Source organism: Candida parapsilosis, contig 005504 (genome assembly GCF_000182765.1).
Source record: "Candida parapsilosis strain CDC317 annotated contig 005504".
Classification (NCBI taxonomy): Eukaryota; Fungi; Ascomycota; class Pichiomycetes; order Serinales; family Debaryomycetaceae; genus Lodderomyces; species Lodderomyces parapsilosis.
The window spans coordinates 541,688-561,933 of NW_023503277.1; the positions used below are offsets into that span (position 1 = coordinate 541,688).

Below are 20,246 nucleotides of genomic sequence, written 5' to 3' on the forward strand. Positions count from 1 at the left end.
TGCCAGTGTGGGGGGTATGTCAGTGTTTAATTTGTTACTTTTCCCTTTTTTTTTTTTTTTGTTTAGCATTCTGAAAACTTGCAAAATATTTCCTTCCAGATTTCACTAAGTACACACTCGTTTAGCAATAATGAGTGGTAGAAGATGTGGAGCTGCCATAAGCAGGTGGCAACCAGTGAGATACCTTTCCAAAAGTTATCCGCATTTCAACAATGCTCCTAGGTACACTTCATCTTCCCCATCAGAAATGTCACACTTTAATGCCCTTGCTTCATCGTGGTGGGACGTAAATGGGCCTCAACGTATATTGCACAAGATGAATTTGTTACGAATGGACTTTATATATGATACAATTCTGCAGCATACAAAGCTCAACGCGAATGTCAAATCTCCAGATGATGAGATTTATATTCCCCCTTACAATGTCAATTTGTTGCCAGCACCAGTAAGGGAGAGAATACAACTCGATCAAGAGGAGAGGAAGGGAGAGATATTAGAGGCAAGCAAGCTCAAGGTCTTAGATGTAGGATGCGGAGGTGGTATTCTTTCGGAGTCAATGGCTAGATCCCCATTTGTGTCTAGTGTTAAAGGGATAGACTTATCAGCTGATGTGTTGGAAGCAGCAAAAATACATAAAGCCAAGGACCCAATGTTGGAAGACAAGTTGCAATACGAATTGTCGGCCATTGAGGATATACTAAAGGATGAAATGTTTGATATTGTCACCATGTTTGAAGTATTGGAACATGTGGATTACCCATCACGAGTGCTTCTTGAAGGTTTGGAGAGGTTGAAAGTAGGCGGATGGTTATTTCTTTCAACGATAAACAGAGACCCAGTCAGTTGGTTCACAACAATATTGATGGGTGAGCATATATTAAGGATTGTACCGGTTGGAACCCATACGTTGGAAAAATACATCAATCAATATGAAATCAAAGAGTGGGTCGAAGAGGATGCCGATAGAAGAGACAAATATAAAGTAGTGGATACTAGAGGGTGTGTGTACATCCCCGCTTATGGGTGGGAGTTCACATCGTGTCCAGATATCGGTAATTACTTCATGGCTATACAACGAAAATTCTAAGGACACCAAAACATCCTCTGTATGCTTGTATATAGCTTCCCAGAAGCGGTGACACACATCTAGTTAGCAATTTTTTCAGTATTTTCTGGTTCTTCGTCAATAAAAGTCGGGAGTTTATCTGAATTAGCTGGCTCTGCATCGTTCAAGTAACTAGGTGCGCCTATTCCACTTTCAGCCATTTCATTTTCGAAATCAATTTCTTCTCCCAAAGCCTCCAACTCGGCGTCTAACTCACTCTCGCTCACGTCTTCTGGTACATCATAGCTTGTCGAAAGTGCCTCTTGTAACTCGTTAGACTTGTCTATTAGATCCAACATTTCATCCTGTAAGTTTTCAAGTTCATCAATATTTATTTTTCCATACGTCTTCTTCAATTCCTTGTTTGCTGTTTTCATTGCATTGACCGTGACCATGGTATTTTGCAAGTTATCAGTCGTCATTGATGCTTGGGACATGTTCCACGACTGGTTCTCTAGTTGATCCTTTTGGGCCTCAATTTGTTTCCGTTGTCTCAACAATTTTAAAGCCTTTTGCTTCAATGCCGACTTTCCTGGTCCATCACGCATTCTAGTTAGCTTTTGCTGATAAGTTGATAATTCGGAATTTATCTTGCTCAATTTGACATCTAACGAGCTCACCCTTTCATCTATTCCCTTGATTGCATCGTTCAAGGATGGCTTTGGTGCAGTGTTTTTGGTCCCAAATAGTCTATTCATTATGATGGCAATTCCGTCGGTGCTTATTGCTTGGTTGAATTCGTTGCCTTTTCTGAGCTCCTGTTTTTCCTTTTCTGTGCGAAATCTGGGCAACTATTCATTCTCAAAGCAATTCTTTACATTCAACTCCTCCCAATGCCTGAGGTAGCAGAAGTATGTCTTTTTTGTTTGCCACTGAACAATGTAGGTCAATAACTAACATTACTAGGTGGCCCATGTTTGTGCTCTATTGAAAAGGAACGTTTTGGGCTTTCGGATCAAAAATGTCAATCTATCCTTGGATACATTGTTATTTCCTATACTCAAAGAGTCAAAGCATCCCGATGCAGAGCTAGAAGATATAAAATCCAAACTTTTGGGTTCGCGTATTGATTCAGTTGGACGGCATGGAAAGTATTTTTGGCTAAGGTTGACCAAGGAGGAGGTGCCGAAACTGAGGGTACTTCTCATGCATTTTGGTATGACGGGCATGATCAAAATACGAAACGTGAAATCGCACTTGGTATTTATGGAAAATGGCGGGGACAAGAAAATATTAAAGGAGTTAAATGAACCGAAGAAAGAGGGCGATGTGAAAGTTGAGATAGATCACGAGTGGCCACCAAGATTTTCTAAATTTGAAATGGATTTGGCAAAAGACGATTTCAAATTGGAGATTTCGTTTGCTGACCCTAGGAGACTAGGAAGGGTGCGATTAATCTCTGACGAATTAGCATCGACGGACGAAGGGCTACTCCAATTGCCTCCATTGGATGCACTAGGTCCTGATTACAGCAAATCCAAAGTTGTGAAGAAGGACTCTGATGATTTCGTTTTTGGAGATCCCGACCCTTGTAACCACGGACGACCGAGGTTAAGCTTGCTTGACTTTAACGAACTTATTTTGTCTAAAAAGAAGCCAATCAAAAGCTTGCTTCTTGATCAGGCTTATTTTGCTGGCGTTGGTAACTGGGTTGCTGATGAGGTGCTATTCCATGCCAAATTGCATCCGAACGAGATTATTTCAAGCAAAATTGAGAACAACCATGGGACGGTTCATCCAGTTGTTCAGGGATTGTATGAATCTTTGATTTATGTATGTGAAGAAGCAGTCAAATGTGAAGGTGACTCCAAAAAGTTTCCTTCACACTGGTTGATGTTGCATAGATGGGGAAAGGCAAGGAAAAATCAAGGGAAAGCAAAAACAAAAGAAGGATTTGTGTTAGACCATATCACTGTTGGCGGAAGAACCAGCTGTTACGCTCCAGAAGTTCAGCGATTATTGAAGAAGGAACTCGTTGCTAATGGGAATCCTGAGAAGAGAAAACGAAAGCAAGAGAACGAGTTAGAAAAGCCAGTAAATCGTAGAACGAGAAGGCGAGTTTGATGTTCGATATAATACATATCGTTTTACTATTTTTTTCTCTTACTTCTATTTATACTATTCGGCATGTTGCACATCCTTAGCGTGTGCCTCTATCAAATCAGGTTGAAACTTTTCCAACTTCGAAGTCACTAGCGGTAACAAGTATTGTCTCACCATGTTTGACACATCATCAACAACGGTCTCATACATGTACTCACTCTTGTCTTGATCATGTTCGAATTCGGCAATGGTGATAGTTCCTGACTTTGTTTGATCTCCTTCAGAGGCATTCTTTACCTTTGCGGTGACATTGAAGACAAGTCTCAAATCATATATGCACAAAACCTTACCCTTTCTTTGAGTGACGTCGCAGTGGCCACTCACTGGTTGAACGTCGGATATGTAAAAGTGGTAGTCATCGTTCTCAAAGGATGTGTTTTTGATATTGTCGTTAAAGTATGTTTGCGCCCAAGGTAAGCAATTTTTATCTACCCAGTGCCTATGCAAAAGTTAGTAATCGTTCATTTCAGAGACACTTTAGCTAAGTACTTACCAGTTGTTTGGGTTGTGAACCACCATTTTTTTATTTTGAAGTTAGAGATCTGTCAAGCTTATAGGAGTGAAAATGATTCCAAAGGTTTTTTGGTTGTGAAAAAAAAAAAAAAATAAAGATTCAAAAATTCTACAAAATTCTAGAACTACCAACTGCGAAATTCAATAAATGTAGGAAGGATATGCAAGAAGCTGTACGTCAGTCGCATTGACGGTCTGTGATTGCAGGGGTCTACAAACTTTAACACGTCGGTACTACTTTATCAAGTGATGGTAAGAGAAGAATACCTTTTCTTCAAATTAGCACGTGGTAGCATATGTCCCTCTAAAATTTCAGCTCTCTTCGTGCAATTGTCACCAATTCAATCCCTTTCTGAACATGCCGTCTTCGGACGTGGTAGGCGCTGGTGAAAAGAATCGTGCATGATCAGTCCCTTCTTTGATATTGCAATGCTTCCAATTTTTTGGTGTTTCTCAAAAAATAAACCACGACACGTCAACGAGATTTCAAAAAATTTCCATTTTTAGAATTTGAAAAAAAAAAAAAGAACGCAAATGGAGATTTCACCATTTCTTTATCAATCACCACGCCCACACACTAGCCAGTAGATTGATATTAAACAGGGTCATGTCGCTACCCTTGACAAGAGAGTCAATAGAGCTCAATGATTTAGAGAAATCGTCTGCATCTACAGCTTACAAGGTCAATGACAACTACCACTTACATCCAAGCTCCAAACATATTCTCAAAAGACTATACTTTGCATTGATAATAGAGGCTACAATATCGCTCAGTATATACTACCAGTACCAGAAGATAGCTGAAATTAACCCAATGTTGGCTCCAACTCTATTGGGCTGCTTTTCGGGAGCTCTAGCTCAATCGATAAATCAATTTTCAAGGAAAAAGTTTAAATTTAGTAAAATCATTGAATTTATGATTTGGGGAAGTATAAATGGATATTTCACCGTGTCTTGGATAAACTTGTTGATGCAGCGATTTGAAAATATTGTGTATCGAATTCTTGTTGATCAAGCTGTAGGGGCGCCAACTTTCCAGTTGATTTTCAATATATTAAATGCACTTTGGGACCACGGAGAAGTATTTACAAAAACTACAAGAAATGCGTACTTCAAATCATTAAAGTATAGCTATTGCTACTGGCCATTTTTCAGTATTTTCCTGTTTATGTTTATACCGCAGGGCATGATGTTTCCTTGCAACTGTTTGGCAAATTTGATCTGGAATTTGATTTTAAGTAGATTGACATAATAGATGATGTTTTTTCACTTCTTGAATGATTTTAGTGGATCTTGTTTTCTCTTTGGTTTTCCCTTCTTTCTATATTTATTCACCTTGTTTTTGTTGTGGAAAGGAACAAAACCTATGTTTTTTACATCGCTCCTTGCACTTTCAGGCAAGAGGTATTCTGGAAGATTTTTCAAATGTGCTTGGACTCTTGCAGGGTGTAACTCTTTGTCATGTCTCAAACTAGCTAAATTTTGAGGGTTTTCTTGGAAAAATCTCTTTAATTTTTCTGAATTGATCAACTCATTTTTCAACTCCTTAACTCTTGCTTCTCTGATTGCTGTTTGCGTAACTGCTCTGAATGCGTCATCAGCACGATATCTAAAACCTTCCACTTGTTTCATATCAAACTGATATGGCTTAATTTCAAACCCATTCTTTTCTTGCTGCTTAACAATTCTACTCAAAATTTTCTCATCTCTTTTGGCAGTTGATAATGTTGCAGTCTTGTGCTTGCCCACCTCCTTCGATGCTACAACAAATGAAAGTGCCATTCCCGATTTTCCGGCTCTTGCTGTTCTTCCTATTCTATGCACATATGCTTTTGAGGTGGTAGGAAGGTCAAAATTCAACACACAAGCAACATTTTTAAAGTCAACACCACGAGAAACCCCGTACTCCTTATCCTTTTTCGATTTTTTGGCTTTTGGATTGTCCACTACTTTTTGTGAACTTTTTCCATCTTCATTGTCATTCTCTCCTTCATCTTTCTCAACTGAAATCTCATCTGTTGCGATTAACAAATGGTAAACATTCTTGTTAAACTCTTCTACGATATGTAGTCTGGAATTGATGGGTAACTCACTATTCAAAATGCAACATCTAATACCAAATTGCTCTAAAAACAACTTCAATCTGTAACCTCTGTCAATATTGTTTACAAAGACAATTGTTTTACCCTTGATTAAATTCAACTTGAAGATAACATAACTCAATAAAAATTTGTCAAATTCGGTAGTTTTTGCATAAAATTGGACTAACTTGTCATTGTTGCTTTGCTCGTCATCCAATTTCAAAATCGCAGGTCTGGTACAGAATTTTGTCTTGAGCTCGTTTATATCATCATTTATCGTTGCTGACATCAAAAATGTTTGCAAGTTCTTTTTCACTGGCAAGTATGACTCTAATTTAGCCAAGTCTTCCAAGTAACCAAAGCTTAGAATCAAATCTACCTCATCGATAGTCAAGTTTCTCACTGAGGATAAATCAATCGGGGACTTTTTTTCATCATTCATTTCCAAAACCTGAATCAATTTATTTGGTGTGGAAATAATAATCTCAGGCTTGTTCGCTAGTAACGAGTTCAAGACTTGGTCACTATAACTAGATGATAAATTCAAAATACCAATCTTCTTATTACTGTGTTTTATCAATTGCTCCATAAATTGAAATACTTGGTTTGATAATTCTCTCGTAGGCACAAGTACAACCGACTTTATACCGGGACCAAGATTGTCTAAAAGCAAGTTTTGAATGATAGGTAAAGCATAAGCAGCAGTTTTACCAGAACCTGTTGATGCCTTTGCAATAATGTCTCGTTTTTCTTCTAAAGCTAAGGGTATGGCACTACTTTGTATAAGAGTAGGATTCTCAAACCCTAGCTTATCAATAGCTTGTAGCAACCTTGGATCAAGGTTCAACGACTTCCATGTAGTATCCTCGTCCACATATGTTGATGATGCAGCAGTTGTAGTTGACATTATTGACGTACGTATATCCGAGATGAGATGATGAGTTTACAAAATTAATTTTTTTTTTTGCGTTTTCCTTTTTCTTCGATCCTCCATATCTCTCTCACAAATGGCTGCTAAAAAATAAAACTCGAGCATACAAGGATTAACTAGCAAAAGTGACGAGGTATGTCAGTTCTTGAACATTGGTTAGAGACCTTACTTTGATGAACGAGGGGCTGAAAGGAACTGCGATGCCTTTGTAGGGATTGTTAGAATAAGCGCCTTTTATTACACTTGCAGACGTTGTTTCGCTTTATTGCTGTGAGGTTGTGACTGTAATCTCTCTGTAGTGTCCTTTGTAGATAGTTGTCGGTTTGCACTGGAGATAAATTTTTTGCATCCAAATTGGAACAATAAATACAACCTCAGTAAGTAATGTGTAGTTCAACTATGGAAAAAAGAAAACAAGTGAGTACTCACTTTCCACCTCAAAAACTAAAAAAGAAGCTACAGTATCTTTTGAAATCATAAACCATTGTGTATTTATACGTTCGAGAGAATTAGTCTCAAATTTTATGCCAAAGTGTAGCTGCAAGTCACATGATAATCACCTGAGACACACGTGAAAATAATGTAACTGGAAAAAACAAAGCTCCAAATCACTATCAATTGGGGCGTGTGGCGTAGTTGGTAGCGCGTCTGCCTTGCAAGCAGAAGGTCATGAGTTCGACTCTCATCTCGTCCATTTGATTTTTTTTCGCAACCATGTCCGTTAATTATTCCTTAGAGAGAAACCTTACCTCCTTTTTTGGACTTCCGAAATGCTTAAAACGTCTGGCGTCGTGTATCTAATAATACATATCTATAATTCTATCTAACAATCATTGGAGGTGTCCTTTCTGGATCTTGTTGTAAAAATACGCACCAACTGTGAACCAATGGAACGAGCTTCATTAGCATCGTCATCATCATTGTCGTCATTAGCTTCATCGGTAACCTCACCAGCATGCGCACGATCGCCGGCAATTGTGCGTTCTCTAGTCAAGGGTTCTTCCATACCGTAGACGGGGAAAACATTTCTAGGTGACCGGACGGAAGACAACGAGTTCTTCCGTCTGTTACTAAGTCTTGATATTGCAGAAGCATGAGATGCGAGGAATGGTCTGGGCTCAAAGTTTGATTGTGTTTCCAACACTTCAGATCCACTAGAGTCATTGGAGTTGGAGATCGAGTTCTTCTCCTTTGCATCTTCTTTGGCCTCAACATCATCGTGATATATGGGGTCTTTTTGTCGTACAACTCTTGAATCTTGCATCAACTCAGGTTGTTGATCTCTGAATTCATAAATTGGTAGGTTCAATTCCTTCTTGTCTCGTTCAACCACATAAATGTGCATGTACCAGCAAATTACAATTCCGAAGAAAACTCCACCAATAATATTTCCTATTGTGCCTGGCAAAAGAAGTTTCCAACAAATTTCGCCCCAAGGTGCAGGTGAGTGGTTGATCTTGCCAATGATTACAATGTACATGTCTGCCACGCAATGAGTAAAATCTAAGGAAATGAATGTCAATATTGGCAAATAAAGCATGAGAAATTTAACATGTAACGGTTTGGCCATTATCTGTAAATGAATGGCCATACACACAAAAAAGTTTCCTGCCATACCTTTGATCAAATTTTGCACAAATGAATACTCCATTTTTGATGCTAGAAGCTCGTGTGATCCTTCAATGAATGCATCACTTGAAGTAGTATTTGAAAAATGACTAATGATGTATCCCACAAAAATATTCCCCACAAGATTAAACCACCATGTAATGAACCAATTGATCAATAAGTCTAAAACTGAAATTCCTCGCCGACACAAGGCAACCGTGAAAAAGAGCACATTTGCGTTGAATAATTCTGCACCCATAACCACAACGTAAAATAGACCTATAGGATAAAATGATCCTTGTAAAAGTCGAAGAAGCCCAGGATTGTTTTCCTTGATTCCTGGAAACACTGAATGGACAACTAGATTTAACATCCCGCCAACTGAGAATAACATGGCGCCGATAATTGCATTGATTACCAATGTGTCTGGTTTTAGTCGCGCCTTTTTCATCCCCGTAGCCACAACAGCCAAAGCAGCCTCATACGTGGTGAGGTAGTGATTATCATCCATGCCTTGATGGGTGATGAGTTGTTAGTTGCTATCGGACTAAAATTTTAAAGGGAACACTAATTTGTGCAGTGAACTAAAAAAAAAAGAAAAAGAGCAAAAAAAAAAACTTGAAATAAACTTCAAATCCAAATAGAACTTTATGAGCTTATAATAAATTTGACACATTTTCTTGCAACGAGGGCAAACAAATTAGATTCAGTTCAAGAACAAGCTCCATTATAAGAACTTCACAAAGATAACCTTATCAAAAAGTGTGCCACATAGACGATGTAGGAGGCGATTGAGGTTGGGACCTTTTTCCGTGCAATTTGGCCAAGACCAAATCGCTTCCAATTTTTTTCCGAAAAGCGCATGGGGTGTTTGCGCAACGAAAAAAAAAAAGCAAATCATATCCCAATTTGGTAAAGAGACCCGGAAAAAAATATCGGTTATAATTAACGCCAATCTTCCATTCCAGAAACACCTTGTAATACATTGAGTGCCATTTGCATTGTTTCTAATCACAATCTTTGCAATACCCACGGGTCAAATGAATAACCGAACCATTGAAGCAAACAATATGAATCGTTCGGCTGAAGGTTGTGACAAAGTTGCAAGCAATATCAAACGCTAAACCATTCTCTTAATGTCGTGGTCAAAGAGACCGTTTAAAGTGTCCCTAAGTGCTCTTTGCAGAAGACAAGAAAGAGATAAAAACTGTTTATACATTCGTAAGCTTATTGCCCACTAATTCAAAGTTTATGGCTCAATAAATAAACTACCCCGTATGCCATATACACTATCCTTTAGCTCCCCTAGCTTGTTTAACGAGCTCTTTGAACTCAACATTGTATTTCTTTAACCACTCAGTTGATGAAAAGTTAGAGTCTGATATATCTTCATTGCTTCGTAGAAGCCCATTACTAGCGAAACTCGGATTTGATATTTCCCATTGCTTTAGTTGTTGACGTAGAACATGTTGCGGTACTGGGTACTGGCTATCACAGTTTGAGTTGAACAAAACAAAAAATTTGTTGTATCTCAATTCCAATTGATGTCTTGTTCCCAAGGTCAGTAATTTCAACGCTGACATTTTCGCTCTAAGTTTTGGTGTACTTAAAGATGCAAAGTCCAATTTTTGCAATCGCTTTGGTGCTGGTTTGGGTTCTGTATAGTGTTGTTTCTGTGGTTGGGGTAGTGGTGGTGGTGAAGATGCTGCCGTAGCAGTTGCCGGAGACGGCGTTGGAGATGCGGACTTGACAGGTGTGAAAAACGATGAAATAGAAGACTTTGTTACACCATTTCGAACTGGAGCAGGTTCCTCCTTTCCACTCAAACATGCATCTATATGAATTGTTTGAAGTCTCTCAGCATCCATCTTTTTCGAACAAATGGGGCATTGAACTAAATCTTGTGTAGGCTCTTCATTTTTGGCTGATAACGGGGGAGACTGTTTCTCAATGTCATCCAGCGACTCCCTTAGCTTCTTAGAACTAACTACTTCGACATCTGAATCAGTGTCTGATATTTCAGTACTCTCCTCCCGACTTCGTTTCTTATGTTGTTGGCCAAGTTTCTCCAATAGTAGGGGCCTAATCTTTTTGTAGCATTCAACAATCTCCTCCAAAAGCACATCACGCTTCAAGGTGCTCTCATAAACTTCAGTTTTACATAAAGGACATAAATTGTTTGTGATCAAGTATTCCCGTATACATTGTGAACAAAATGTGTGATGACATGCAGTGATGACTGGTGCTCGAAAAAACTCTTTGCAAATGTAGCATCTTTCCAAAACATCCAAATTGGCCAAAGTTGGAATAACTGTGGTTTTAAAATCAGACGGGTCTGTTATTTCATTAAAGCTATGTGGTGGTTGCGGCGACATGGTGTATGTCGATGGCGTTTTATGTTTGCTTCGATCTTTCCAGAAAATGAATTGCACGCGTTTAGTTTGCAGATAGCGCTACCACATGATCCCTTTAGTCGACACAGGCTTGAATAGCTAACTGGTGGTTTTTTAATTGAAGTTCGGTATCACCTATGATCAACTTAGGTATGAGTCCTCTATCGGTGTCGAAGTTCTTGTCTTTTCGAAAAGGTTGGTGCAATAGTACGTTATGTGCCACAAAATATGTTTGCATAACTCTTTTTTGCAACTGTATAGAAATCACCAATTACAAATAGTTTATCCCTCCAATATTACAACCCTGCTTCTGCACCTCATAAAAACATACAATGTCTAGAGCTATATCAACACTGTCCTTTAACTTACAGCAGGCTCCACCTATATTCTCATCTTTGGAAAGCCGTTCTCCCACTTGCAAACCATCACTTTCCTCGTTTTGGATCAATGATAAAGAGAACTTGGCATCATCCTCATCCAATCTGCCAACCAGTTCAACATTGGCATCAAATGCAGAAAAGAAAAGAGCGGCCTATATTTCATGTGAAACCAAATTGAAAAGAATGATGATGGAAGATGAGAATTACTCATTCATTTTGAATCCTTGTTGTGACAAGATTGATTGCAAATTTGTCAAGAATGCCATTTTGAAAGACTCCAGGACTAGGAATCTGAGTAGAGATAGTTTGGTTGCTTCCCTAATTTCTATTGATTCTGAAGATGGTGTTGAATTTAACAACAAGGTTGCTGATAGTTTGCTTGCTTCTCCTTTGAGAACAAATTCGGTTGAGAAAGTCATTCGTGTCGATCCACTGGACTTGAATGACGATGATACACAACTGATATATAAGAACTTATTTGATGAGCTTATTTCTTCCACCAGTCTGAACCATATCCAAACCCACTTTGACGAAAAACTTGCCAAGTTGAAGAGCATAATCAGGGAAAGAAAAAATCGCAAAATGAAAACCTAGCATTTGCCTCTAATTTAAACTGTCTATAAATCAACCCTATTACAAATTAGCTTCACTCCTCTTGATCGGCTGGGCGTATCTCTTCTTTTCAGCCTCTTCGTCATAACTTTGTCCATCGAAGGTATTGTAACCCCAATTGTATGGTTGGTAAAACAGCTTCCTATCATACTTGACCAATTTAGAAGGATCATTCTTTAATTTGTAGACCAAGTCTGGATTCGATGTAAAGAATCTAGAGAATCCAACCAATGTTCTGCCATTTGAGACGTCTTTTTTGATTTGATTAAACTCAGGTGCATCATATGTATAGTTTCCAGCTCTTAAAGTAACACCTTTCCAAACACTTTCAACAAAATCATTGGTTCCTTTGATGCTGTCAAGGGATACTGTGACCACACCTTGAACTCTTGGTTCAACGACTGAAATGTAGCCAAGTGGTTTACCACTGTCTGCTCGTTTCTGCAACTGTGCCAACAAGTACGAAAATTGTGGAATTGGGCTGGTTTCTTCGACAACGCCTTGGATCTCAGCCCATGGAGACAACCTAATGGCTAATTTTGAAGATGGGATAACAGTGCTCAAATGATCAATCAATTCCAAAATGAAACTAGCTCTTTTTTCAATTGAACCTCCATATTGGTCAGTTCTGTGATTTGTATTTTCATGCAAAAAAGTATCCAAGAGGTACCCATGAGCTCCATGCAACTCAAAGAAATCAAATCCAGCTTCCATTGCATTCTTTGCTGCATTGGCATAATCTTGATGGATGATTTGCTTGAGATCTTCAATCGACAATTCAGTCAATCGTAAGCCTGCCTTTTCAGACAACTTCTTGGACCTATCATCTGGATATATGGGGCTCACCGAAACATACTTCTGTCCTTCCTTCTTCAACACCCTTGGATCACCAACCCTACCCAAAAACCAACCTTGTAAAGAGATAAAACTCTTTTTGGCATGAACACCATCAACAACTTTTTTCCAAGCTTTGGTTTGTTCAACAGTGTAAATTCCTGGTACACCATCGTAACCACCTGCTTGAGGGCTGACATAAGTGGCTTCAGTTACCAATAAAGTTCCCGGGTATTGAGCTCTTTGAGCATAGTGATCCAATATCAAGTCCGAGGGTAAGTGATTCAGCACGTCGTTGCCAGACTTGGCAGCTCTGAATCGAGTTGTAGGGCACAAGACAATACGGTTGGACAACGTAACATCACCTACCTTGATAGGTTCAAACACCAACGTATCACTCAATGGGGAAGACATATTATTATCGTTGGTATAACATTGGAAAATGAACAAAAAGGAATTCAATTCTATATTTATGTGGAATTTCAGTTGTGGCGAAACGCGCCCCACAGTTGCGGAAAAAAAAAATGAAAAAATAACACTAAGACGCGGAGATTAGAGCAACAGTTAAGCCGAGGTTTTTGCCTAATTCGTTGCAACTCCCGAAACGACATTGCTGCATTTAATATCCATTAATTATCTCCACTCTAACACAAAATTGCACGGAGTTCATCACCATCTAATTCAACTACATCAATTCGATGGGGTCGAATAATGGAAACTTTTCATAACTTGTAACGACAAAGCACTGATCAACCACGAGCTTGAACAAACTTCTTTCCACTGTATCAGTTAGCCCGATTTCATGCTCATACCAAACAACAAAATCTCGCCAGATATTGTATTGTTTAAACATTTGAAAACGGGCAACAAAACACAAACTAGCATAAATGTACAACACTTTCAATGCAAAAGGATGCTTTGCATAAAGCAATGTTCGAAATTCATCAGGGACAACCAGAAGGAAACGAAACAACGGGAGGGGGAACCTATAGTACTGGCAACTAAATAGTGCTTTTGTCAAGCAATCGAGTGTCAATTGTAATGTTTGATACAATTGTGAAATTTCGTTGGCCACTTTGTCTTCATTTGTTGAATCTTGAAATTGGTATAACTGTTGTAAAAGGTATTTGATTATGGGATAATTACATTCTTTTGATCTTGGACTTTGAGTATTCTCATTGATTCGCAAGTATAGGAGCCCACCTATTTTAGATTGTAGTAACGTGCTTGCCCAATTGAGAGTTATATCTCTGGTACTTTTGGCAAAAGTGACAAGATCTGTTTCCTCGTTATCGCGGTTGAAATTTATAAGTTTGATAAAGCCATATGGTTGAATTCCCAACAATGCAAAAATCAAAGTGCTAGAAACTTTCAATTCCATTGCTGTGAATGGATCTTCAAAGGAATTTGACAACCCTACTTGCCGATTTCTTTCTTGAGCTTTTGCAAGAGTGTCTAAAAAATGGGACATGGTTTGTAAATACATATTATCCACTGTCGCAGAATCCAGCTCACGGGTTTTCTGCTGTATAGCCAATTTGTCCGAAGCATCTTCCATGTCCAAACTTTGCACCTCAGGTATCGGTATATTATCACTTAAAGCAACAGTAGCAAATGCAAACACCAGTTGCCGAACTAATTCACTTTCCATAAACAATTGCGGAACTTTGTATTTCCATGCATTGTGGACGCCTTCATTCACACCAAAAGAAAGCATGTACACACCCTGAGTTTCAAAGAACTTCAATAGTCGTAACTCAAATCTCAGTAAACCTAGCATTGTAGAGGACAGATTCAATACCAAACTTCGCGCAAGATAGTCCGCATAATTTGGTGGAGTTGGATTGCGTGGGGAGCGACAAAGAATCCGCTCTAATAGCTTCTCTTTGTTAGATGAAACTGTAATGAAAGATGGGCTCTTTGTATCACCTGGAGCGTCCAATTTTTTTATTGATGATACCCTGTTTACTGAAGTGGTTTTCAAATTCACGGGTCTCGAAGCTCGTTTTCTAGCTCGTGGCAATGTCGGCTTGGGTGGTGCAACATAGACACATATCCTTTGGGTCTGAACACAATTTTCGCAAGAAGGTTTCCCTTCATTGCACTAGAAGTGCCATTGTTAGTACACGCGTGCACAGGTGTTGTGGTGCTTTTTTGAAACATACTTTGATTTTCATTTGTTTACAGCTCTGACAACCATATCTGGACCTTTTCGCTGCGTTGCGTTGGGTAGTACTCGGTGACATAACTGAATAGGAGGCTGAATAGAGGACTGCAGGGTAACAGAACTTGTTTCCTTCTGAGCTATCGAATCTAAACTTATTTTTCAGTTCAAAGAGAAACCCAAATGCCCCCTGCATTCTGCATATAATAATTATACAAAAAAAGTTAGTTACTCCCGCCAAGCAAAAAGATCTTACAACATTCTAATTTCTCTCTCTTCATATTGTCTTTAGTTTCTATACGTATATTCTAAATATATCTGAGCGAAATCATAGTCTATGCTAAAACTTTACCAACTCGCTTTTGCTCAGCCTCCTTATCAAACTGTTCACTCCCATCATATGAATTCCAAGTATTGTATCCATAATTGTCATGAGTATAAAATGTAGGTCTATCATAATGTTGCAAAGGTAACCCATTTTTCAATCGATAAACCAAGTCGGGGTTCGATGTAAAAAATCGTGAAAACGCAATTACAGTACGGCCATTCCCCAAATCATGCAACATGGTTTCAAACTTGGGTGCATCATAAGTATAGTTGCCTGCTTTAACGAATTTACCCTTCCAATGCTCATCAGCAAAAGCATTACTTCTACCGCGTTGATCCTCAATTGCCACATCGTAAGAAGCCGAGACTCTAGGTTCAACAAGGGAAATGTAAGCCAATTCGTTGCCTTCATCAGCACGTTTTTGCAATTGATCGAGAATATAAGCATGTATTTCAGCTCCTTCTGGATCACTAACTTGGAAAGTGGCCCATGGTGATAATCGAACTGCTAATCTTTGGGCACCAACAATAGGGATCAATTTGTCAATGATTGCCAATAGTAAACGAGCACGGTTTTCAATCGAACCACCGTACTCATCAGTTCGATGATTGGTCACTGGGTTCAAAAATTGATCCAAAAAGTACCCATGAGCTGAATGTAATTCGATAAAGTCGAATCCAGCATCCAATGCCTTTCTAGCCCCATTGGGGTATACGTTATTGATCAAGTCTTCAATCTCTTCTTTAGTAGCTGCCCTCAACTCATTGCCGACTTTCTTGGCATGTTGTTCTGATTCTTGATCCATATATATGGCTGAGGGAGCAATAAACGGTTGACCATCACGTTTCAACTGTTCTGGATCAGCAGTTCTTCCCAAATGCCATAATTGAATACTTGAAAATGACTTTTCCTGCCTTATCGCGTCAGTGATTTTCTTCCACCCAGCAGCTTGCTTGTCATTCCAAATTCCAGGGACATTGGCTCTTCCTGCACCGCCAGGTGCAACGTACGTGGCTTCAGTAATGACCAACGTACCCGGGTACTGAGCTCTGGCTTTGTAGTAAGGTAATTGCAAATCAGTAGGGTAGTAGTCGACAGTCCCACGTTGCCTTGTTGACGGAGCAAATGCAATACGTTGGGGTAAAGTGTGGGCACCAATCGCAATTGGTTCAAAAAGTTTGGTGTGACCGAGTGGTCTAATTTGAACCACTTCTGAATTGTTCGACATTTGAAAAAAGCCCTGATGGAGTTAGAAGATGATGGGTTTTGAACTCGACATCCCTCTGCTTATATACTTTTTCAGAGTTTTGATTTATTATAAATTCTTTTTGTATTTGTAAGCAAAGATCGGATATGCATACCTTTGAAGTATACGCCGCGGGTGACACAAAGAATAACTAAGTAAAAGCCACAGCAATTACAAAAAAGAAAATAAAAAAAACAACAGCTCATCCCTAAGTTTTCATGAGCAAAGTGAGGACAGTATCGGACGGCTTCAATATTTCCGTTATTTATCCGCATAAGAGAAACGCTAAACAATGATTTATCTCCATGGGATGAAGAATCTCTTTCAGGGTCGAAAAGACCGGAAGAACACATAATTCAGCAACTGAGTGCAAAGTATGTAGGCATGTAGAGGAAAAGACCGGATTAAGCTAAGACAAACGGGACTTCCTCAGTTTGCAAATACAATCACTCTCTCCTACCGCCAACCTATCATTTAAATGTTAAACTTTCCACATCTACAAAAATATCTCATTAAGACATTGACAAACTCGTGCATTTTCAATCTATAAAAGTTTTCAAATTAGCAATATAATCATGCCAATGTTTGTCATTTACAATTTCATCATTCAACAACTTGTAAAACTTGTCACAATCTTGTTGAGTTAATTTCGAATTAGACAAAGTAAGTGTCGTTTCAATTTCGTTATAGTAGTCATTAATCGTATCATAATCAGCATCATCACCTTCCCCATCGTCATTCTCACCCTTGGTATTTTCACCTTCTTCCAACATCTCTTCAATCATCAAATTATACTCGTACAATGCATCAATAATCTTGTCCAAAATGTGATGCACATGCTGTCCCAAATAGTCATTGATTAAGGAATCAAATTGTTGTTTTATCAGTTTCAAATTCTGTAAACCAACTTCATGGTGGTTGATTTTGGCAATGAATGCATTAAACATGGTTATAACTGAACTCAATTCAATACAAGAAACGTATAATTGGTCCAATTGTTCAATGATTTTAGCATGGTAGTTTTTGGAAGGAATGTTTGGGTTGAGTACTACATCGTGACTAAAACTATCAAATTCATGATTGATGAAATGTTGTGAAAGTTGAGTCAAGTTTTGTGCATAAAATAATTGATTAGAAAAGAATGATGCCAAGATGGTGGATGGTGAGTCATTGGTTGTGATGGATGGAAGTGTCAGTTTCAAATCTGAAAGGAAAGCTGCAGTGGAAACGGTGTTAGCTTGTTGCTGTTGCTGCTGTTGTTGTAGTCTCTGTTGCTGCAATGGCCAATAAGGTTGTATAATGTTACCTCCATTGTCGATGTAGTTGTTATTTCTTGGGGTCGGAGTGGAAAAGTCAGGTGTCATTATACTAAAAGCCTCTGATACTATACTTTCAGTTTCATCTAGTTCTTCCTCATCATCAGTGAATAATGGCGCATGCTTCGTTTCAAAATAGTTTTGTAATTGTGCCAACTCTTCAGCAAATGCCAGCCTTGGCGAGCCTATTAGTTGAGATGAAGGTCTTGATGGTTGTGGTGATATTGGAAGTGACTTGTATTGTGGCTTGGATGAATCTTTGGGGATGTTGTTGTTATTGTTGTTATCGTTGTTATTACGTTGGTCCAATGTAGGTGAATCTATTGAAGTAGGTGTTATGGGTAGTGATGCTGATACGTTTGATGTTTGTGGATTAATGGCTAGTTTGTCGATGATATTTTTAGCGAGATGGGGATTGTTAGTTGAGTGAGTTAAGGGAGATAGTACAGACATATTGGATGGATGTGTTGTAGCCATAACGGGTAATAAACAGTTTGTTCTTTAGGTACGCTTGATCTAAATTTATTTTGAAGATAATCAATTTGAAAAAAGTAGAAAAGAGGAACTTAGGTATCTTTCTGAGATACATAGATATATATATATATATACCGAGTGATTAGTATAGTTATGCCGAGAAATAACAATGAGAAGAATAATAAAAAAAAAAAAATAAAAAAATAAAAAAATAAAAATTAAAATTAAAACTAAAATTATCCCGCCTGTAAATGCACAGCTACTTAAACTTAGTACTTTAATGTATATAAAAAATGATTAAATTAAAAGGATCTACTGGATCTATGGAACAATTTGGATCTTTAAAGGGGTTCCACGTTTAGCTTACACTGCTTTATGCAATGTTAAGAACTACTCTGATGTACTACAAGATATTTCAATTAACACGTTTTTCTGGAACAGGTGGGTTCTTTTGCTTCGTTTGCTCTTCTCAAACATCAATTATTTTGCGTTACAACTCACAAAATATTCTCAAAGCTTTACCGAAACGCGCCATAAGACAAACTAGAACTAACAACTACACACAATTGAGGAAGTACACAAAACACACAATAGGAACAAAGGGAACAGCAAAAAAAAAAAAAAAAAAAAAATTCAAAATGAATGATGGTGGTTAGAAGCAAAGTAAATGCAGATTTCTTGTTGTCTTGAAGTTATTTGGTTTCACATTACATTTGCTATAGACTACTTACTCCCCCTATTCCCACTATTACGTCAATGCAACACTGTCAAAATGAATTTGACGTAGGAAAAATTTTGATTCCGAATATGCGAAAAAAGAAGCCTGGAACACTATGGCCTAGAACAATTAGATGGCACAGGCGCTACCTATTCATGCACACCCCAAAAATTTTATAATTCTTCCCCACCTTCGCACGTAAACCTTCTTGGCTTTTGACTAGGACAAGAAATTGTACAACACTTTATTCAGTCTAGGCATAGAGAGTGAGGAAGTGGACACAGTCTTTATATTTAGCGTAGACATGATCAAACGTATTTGATATATGCAACCACCAGCCTTTCGCACCTATGGAGGAATATGAAAAAAAGTGGAGAACCAAACTATGAAAGTGGGGGATACGTTTGATCCCCTTTTCCTTTTTTTTTTTTTTTTCTGTTGAGCTCTTTCGTAAACTTCCCCTCAGATGTCAACAAGGGGATGCTGAATCTCATCTTCTTCATAAGAACTTCACCTCTGGTCCAGTTGCCATGTTCATTTCCACGTGTATGCTGCGTATGGTTAGTAGCCACCCTTTCGCTTTCGGTTTTTCTCTCTCTCTCTCTCTCTATCTATCTATCTTTTATTGCTTACACAAAAGAAAACAATGGAAGAGGACAGCGCCACACACAAACAGAGAACAGAAAGAATTGTTGAGAATTTCAAAAAGTATTCAGCCAATCACAAAAAAGAACTACACTCTTTTTTGAGTAGCGCTTTTTAAATCAACTGATTATCTTTAGTACGCGAGATTAAAAGGAATCTAATCAGATGTTTATTCTCGATGCAGCGCATTCAAGGCTACAACACTGTATACGTGTCAACAACGAAATAGACGCTAGGTATCAATCGAATTGTGTGGTACTGGATGGACAAATTTACTTATTTAATTATTTTTTTCTTTTCTTTTCTTTTCTTTTTCACTTGACGGAATTCCACAGCAATCCATGTTATGAAACCAAGCCACAAAAGTTGATCATTCGAATTCCGAGACTCAAAGCTTACACAAAATCCTAATGTAGAAATACCACGTTGCCTAAAAAATCTAGACCTAAGAAGTAGGTCTTTTCAATCTTTTGTAACAATCTACAAGCATTGCATTACTCCTACTATTAACAACTGCAATTATTGAAATCTTTTACAAATCTCTCGACCCAAACCCGTTGTTTGCCCCATAGTCCGGTACATCAATGACATGAAGAGGAAGTCTTTTGTTCATGAGCAACTTATCCAATTCACAATGGGCTTTATTTAGATAGTGGAATTTATTATTTTTGGTTTCACTCCACAAATAGCAGAGTCCATTGACGTAAGAGACATCATAACTCAGAATAGGTAACTACAAATACACAACAATTCCACTTCCCTCTGCTACCTGAAGAATGGGATGATCAAGCGACA

General features: G+C 38.3%; 13 protein-coding genes and 1 non-coding gene across 14 annotated transcripts; 5 read left to right on the forward strand and 9 right to left on the reverse strand. All coding sequences in view use genetic code 12, as the record gives it.

Annotated features, from left to right (window-relative positions):
• Nucleotides 1–130: 130 nt before the first annotated feature.
• Nucleotides 131–1,087, forward strand: COQ3 (hexaprenyldihydroxybenzoate methyltransferase; the record flags this gene model as incomplete). Its single annotated transcript, XM_036808268.1, has 1 exon — nucleotides 131–1,087. One exon carries the CDS (start codon nucleotides 131–133, stop codon nucleotides 1,085–1,087), a length of 957 nt encoding a protein of 318 aa, XP_036662997.1.
• A 59-nt stretch (nucleotides 1,088–1,146) lies between these two features.
• On the reverse strand, nucleotides 1,147–1,803 carry CTA1 (Cta1p; the record flags this gene model as incomplete). Its single annotated transcript, XM_036808279.1, has 1 exon — nucleotides 1,147–1,803. One exon carries the CDS (start codon nucleotides 1,801–1,803, stop codon nucleotides 1,147–1,149), a length of 657 nt encoding a protein of 218 aa, XP_036662998.1.
• A 135-nt stretch (nucleotides 1,804–1,938) lies between these two features.
• Nucleotides 1,939–3,169, forward strand: FPG1 (Fpg1p; the record flags this gene model as incomplete). The annotated part of the gene is made up of 2 exons (XM_036808290.1): nucleotides 1,939–1,956; nucleotides 2,012–3,169. 2 exons carry the CDS (start codon nucleotides 1,939–1,941, stop codon nucleotides 3,167–3,169), a joined length of 1,176 nt encoding a protein of 391 aa, XP_036662999.1.
• A 54-nt stretch (nucleotides 3,170–3,223) lies between these two features.
• Nucleotides 3,224–3,727, reverse strand: HCH1 (Hch1p; the record flags this gene model as incomplete). Its single annotated transcript, XM_036808301.1, has 2 exons — nucleotides 3,224–3,647; nucleotides 3,702–3,727. The coding sequence occupies 2 exons, from the start codon at nucleotides 3,725–3,727 to the stop codon at nucleotides 3,224–3,226; spliced, it is 450 nt and encodes a 149-aa protein (XP_036663000.1).
• A 601-nt stretch (nucleotides 3,728–4,328) lies between these two features.
• CPAR2_602340 (uncharacterized protein) lies at nucleotides 4,329–4,973 on the forward strand (the record flags this gene model as incomplete). Its single annotated transcript, XM_036808312.1, has 1 exon — nucleotides 4,329–4,973. One exon carries the CDS (start codon nucleotides 4,329–4,331, stop codon nucleotides 4,971–4,973), a length of 645 nt encoding a protein of 214 aa, XP_036663001.1.
• Nucleotides 4,974–4,987: 14 nt separating this feature from the next.
• Nucleotides 4,988–6,709, reverse strand: CPAR2_602350 (ATP-dependent DNA/RNA helicase; the record flags this gene model as incomplete). The annotated part of the gene is made up of 1 exon (XM_036808324.1): nucleotides 4,988–6,709. The coding sequence occupies one exon, from the start codon at nucleotides 6,707–6,709 to the stop codon at nucleotides 4,988–4,990; it is 1,722 nt and encodes a 573-aa protein (XP_036663002.1).
• A 645-nt stretch (nucleotides 6,710–7,354) lies between these two features.
• Nucleotides 7,355–7,427, forward strand: CPAR2_t_cp_Ala(UGC)_64. Its single transcript has one exon. It is a non-coding gene; the product is annotated as a tRNA-Ala (tRNA).
• A 129-nt stretch (nucleotides 7,428–7,556) lies between these two features.
• Nucleotides 7,557–8,852, reverse strand: CPAR2_602360 (uncharacterized protein; the record flags this gene model as incomplete). The annotated part of the gene is made up of 1 exon (XM_036808335.1): nucleotides 7,557–8,852. The coding sequence occupies one exon, from the start codon at nucleotides 8,850–8,852 to the stop codon at nucleotides 7,557–7,559; it is 1,296 nt and encodes a 431-aa protein (XP_036663003.1).
• Nucleotides 8,853–9,630: 778 nt separating this feature from the next.
• Nucleotides 9,631–10,716, reverse strand: RAD18 (E3 ubiquitin-protein ligase; the record flags this gene model as incomplete). Its single annotated transcript, XM_036808346.1, has 1 exon — nucleotides 9,631–10,716. One exon carries the CDS (start codon nucleotides 10,714–10,716, stop codon nucleotides 9,631–9,633), a length of 1,086 nt encoding a protein of 361 aa, XP_036663004.1.
• Nucleotides 10,717–11,066: 350 nt separating this feature from the next.
• On the forward strand, nucleotides 11,067–11,708 carry CPAR2_602380 (uncharacterized protein; the record flags this gene model as incomplete). The annotated part of the gene is made up of 1 exon (XM_036808357.1): nucleotides 11,067–11,708. The coding sequence occupies one exon, from the start codon at nucleotides 11,067–11,069 to the stop codon at nucleotides 11,706–11,708; it is 642 nt and encodes a 213-aa protein (XP_036663005.1).
• Nucleotides 11,709–11,747: 39 nt separating this feature from the next.
• CPAR2_602390 (uncharacterized protein) lies at nucleotides 11,748–12,974 on the reverse strand (the record flags this gene model as incomplete). Its single annotated transcript, XM_036808368.1, has 1 exon — nucleotides 11,748–12,974. The coding sequence occupies one exon, from the start codon at nucleotides 12,972–12,974 to the stop codon at nucleotides 11,748–11,750; it is 1,227 nt and encodes a 408-aa protein (XP_036663006.1).
• A 271-nt stretch (nucleotides 12,975–13,245) lies between these two features.
• Nucleotides 13,246–14,340, reverse strand: ZCF18 (Zcf18p; the record flags this gene model as incomplete). The annotated part of the gene is made up of 1 exon (XM_036808379.1): nucleotides 13,246–14,340. One exon carries the CDS (start codon nucleotides 14,338–14,340, stop codon nucleotides 13,246–13,248), a length of 1,095 nt encoding a protein of 364 aa, XP_036663007.1.
• Nucleotides 14,341–15,059: 719 nt separating this feature from the next.
• CPAR2_602410 (alkene reductase) lies at nucleotides 15,060–16,280 on the reverse strand (the record flags this gene model as incomplete). Its single annotated transcript, XM_036808390.1, has 1 exon — nucleotides 15,060–16,280. The coding sequence occupies one exon, from the start codon at nucleotides 16,278–16,280 to the stop codon at nucleotides 15,060–15,062; it is 1,221 nt and encodes a 406-aa protein (XP_036663008.1).
• A 557-nt stretch (nucleotides 16,281–16,837) lies between these two features.
• Nucleotides 16,838–18,067, reverse strand: CPAR2_602420 (uncharacterized protein; the record flags this gene model as incomplete). Its single annotated transcript, XM_036808401.1, has 1 exon — nucleotides 16,838–18,067. One exon carries the CDS (start codon nucleotides 18,065–18,067, stop codon nucleotides 16,838–16,840), a length of 1,230 nt encoding a protein of 409 aa, XP_036663009.1.
• Between the last annotated feature and the right edge of the window lie 2,179 nt (nucleotides 18,068–20,246).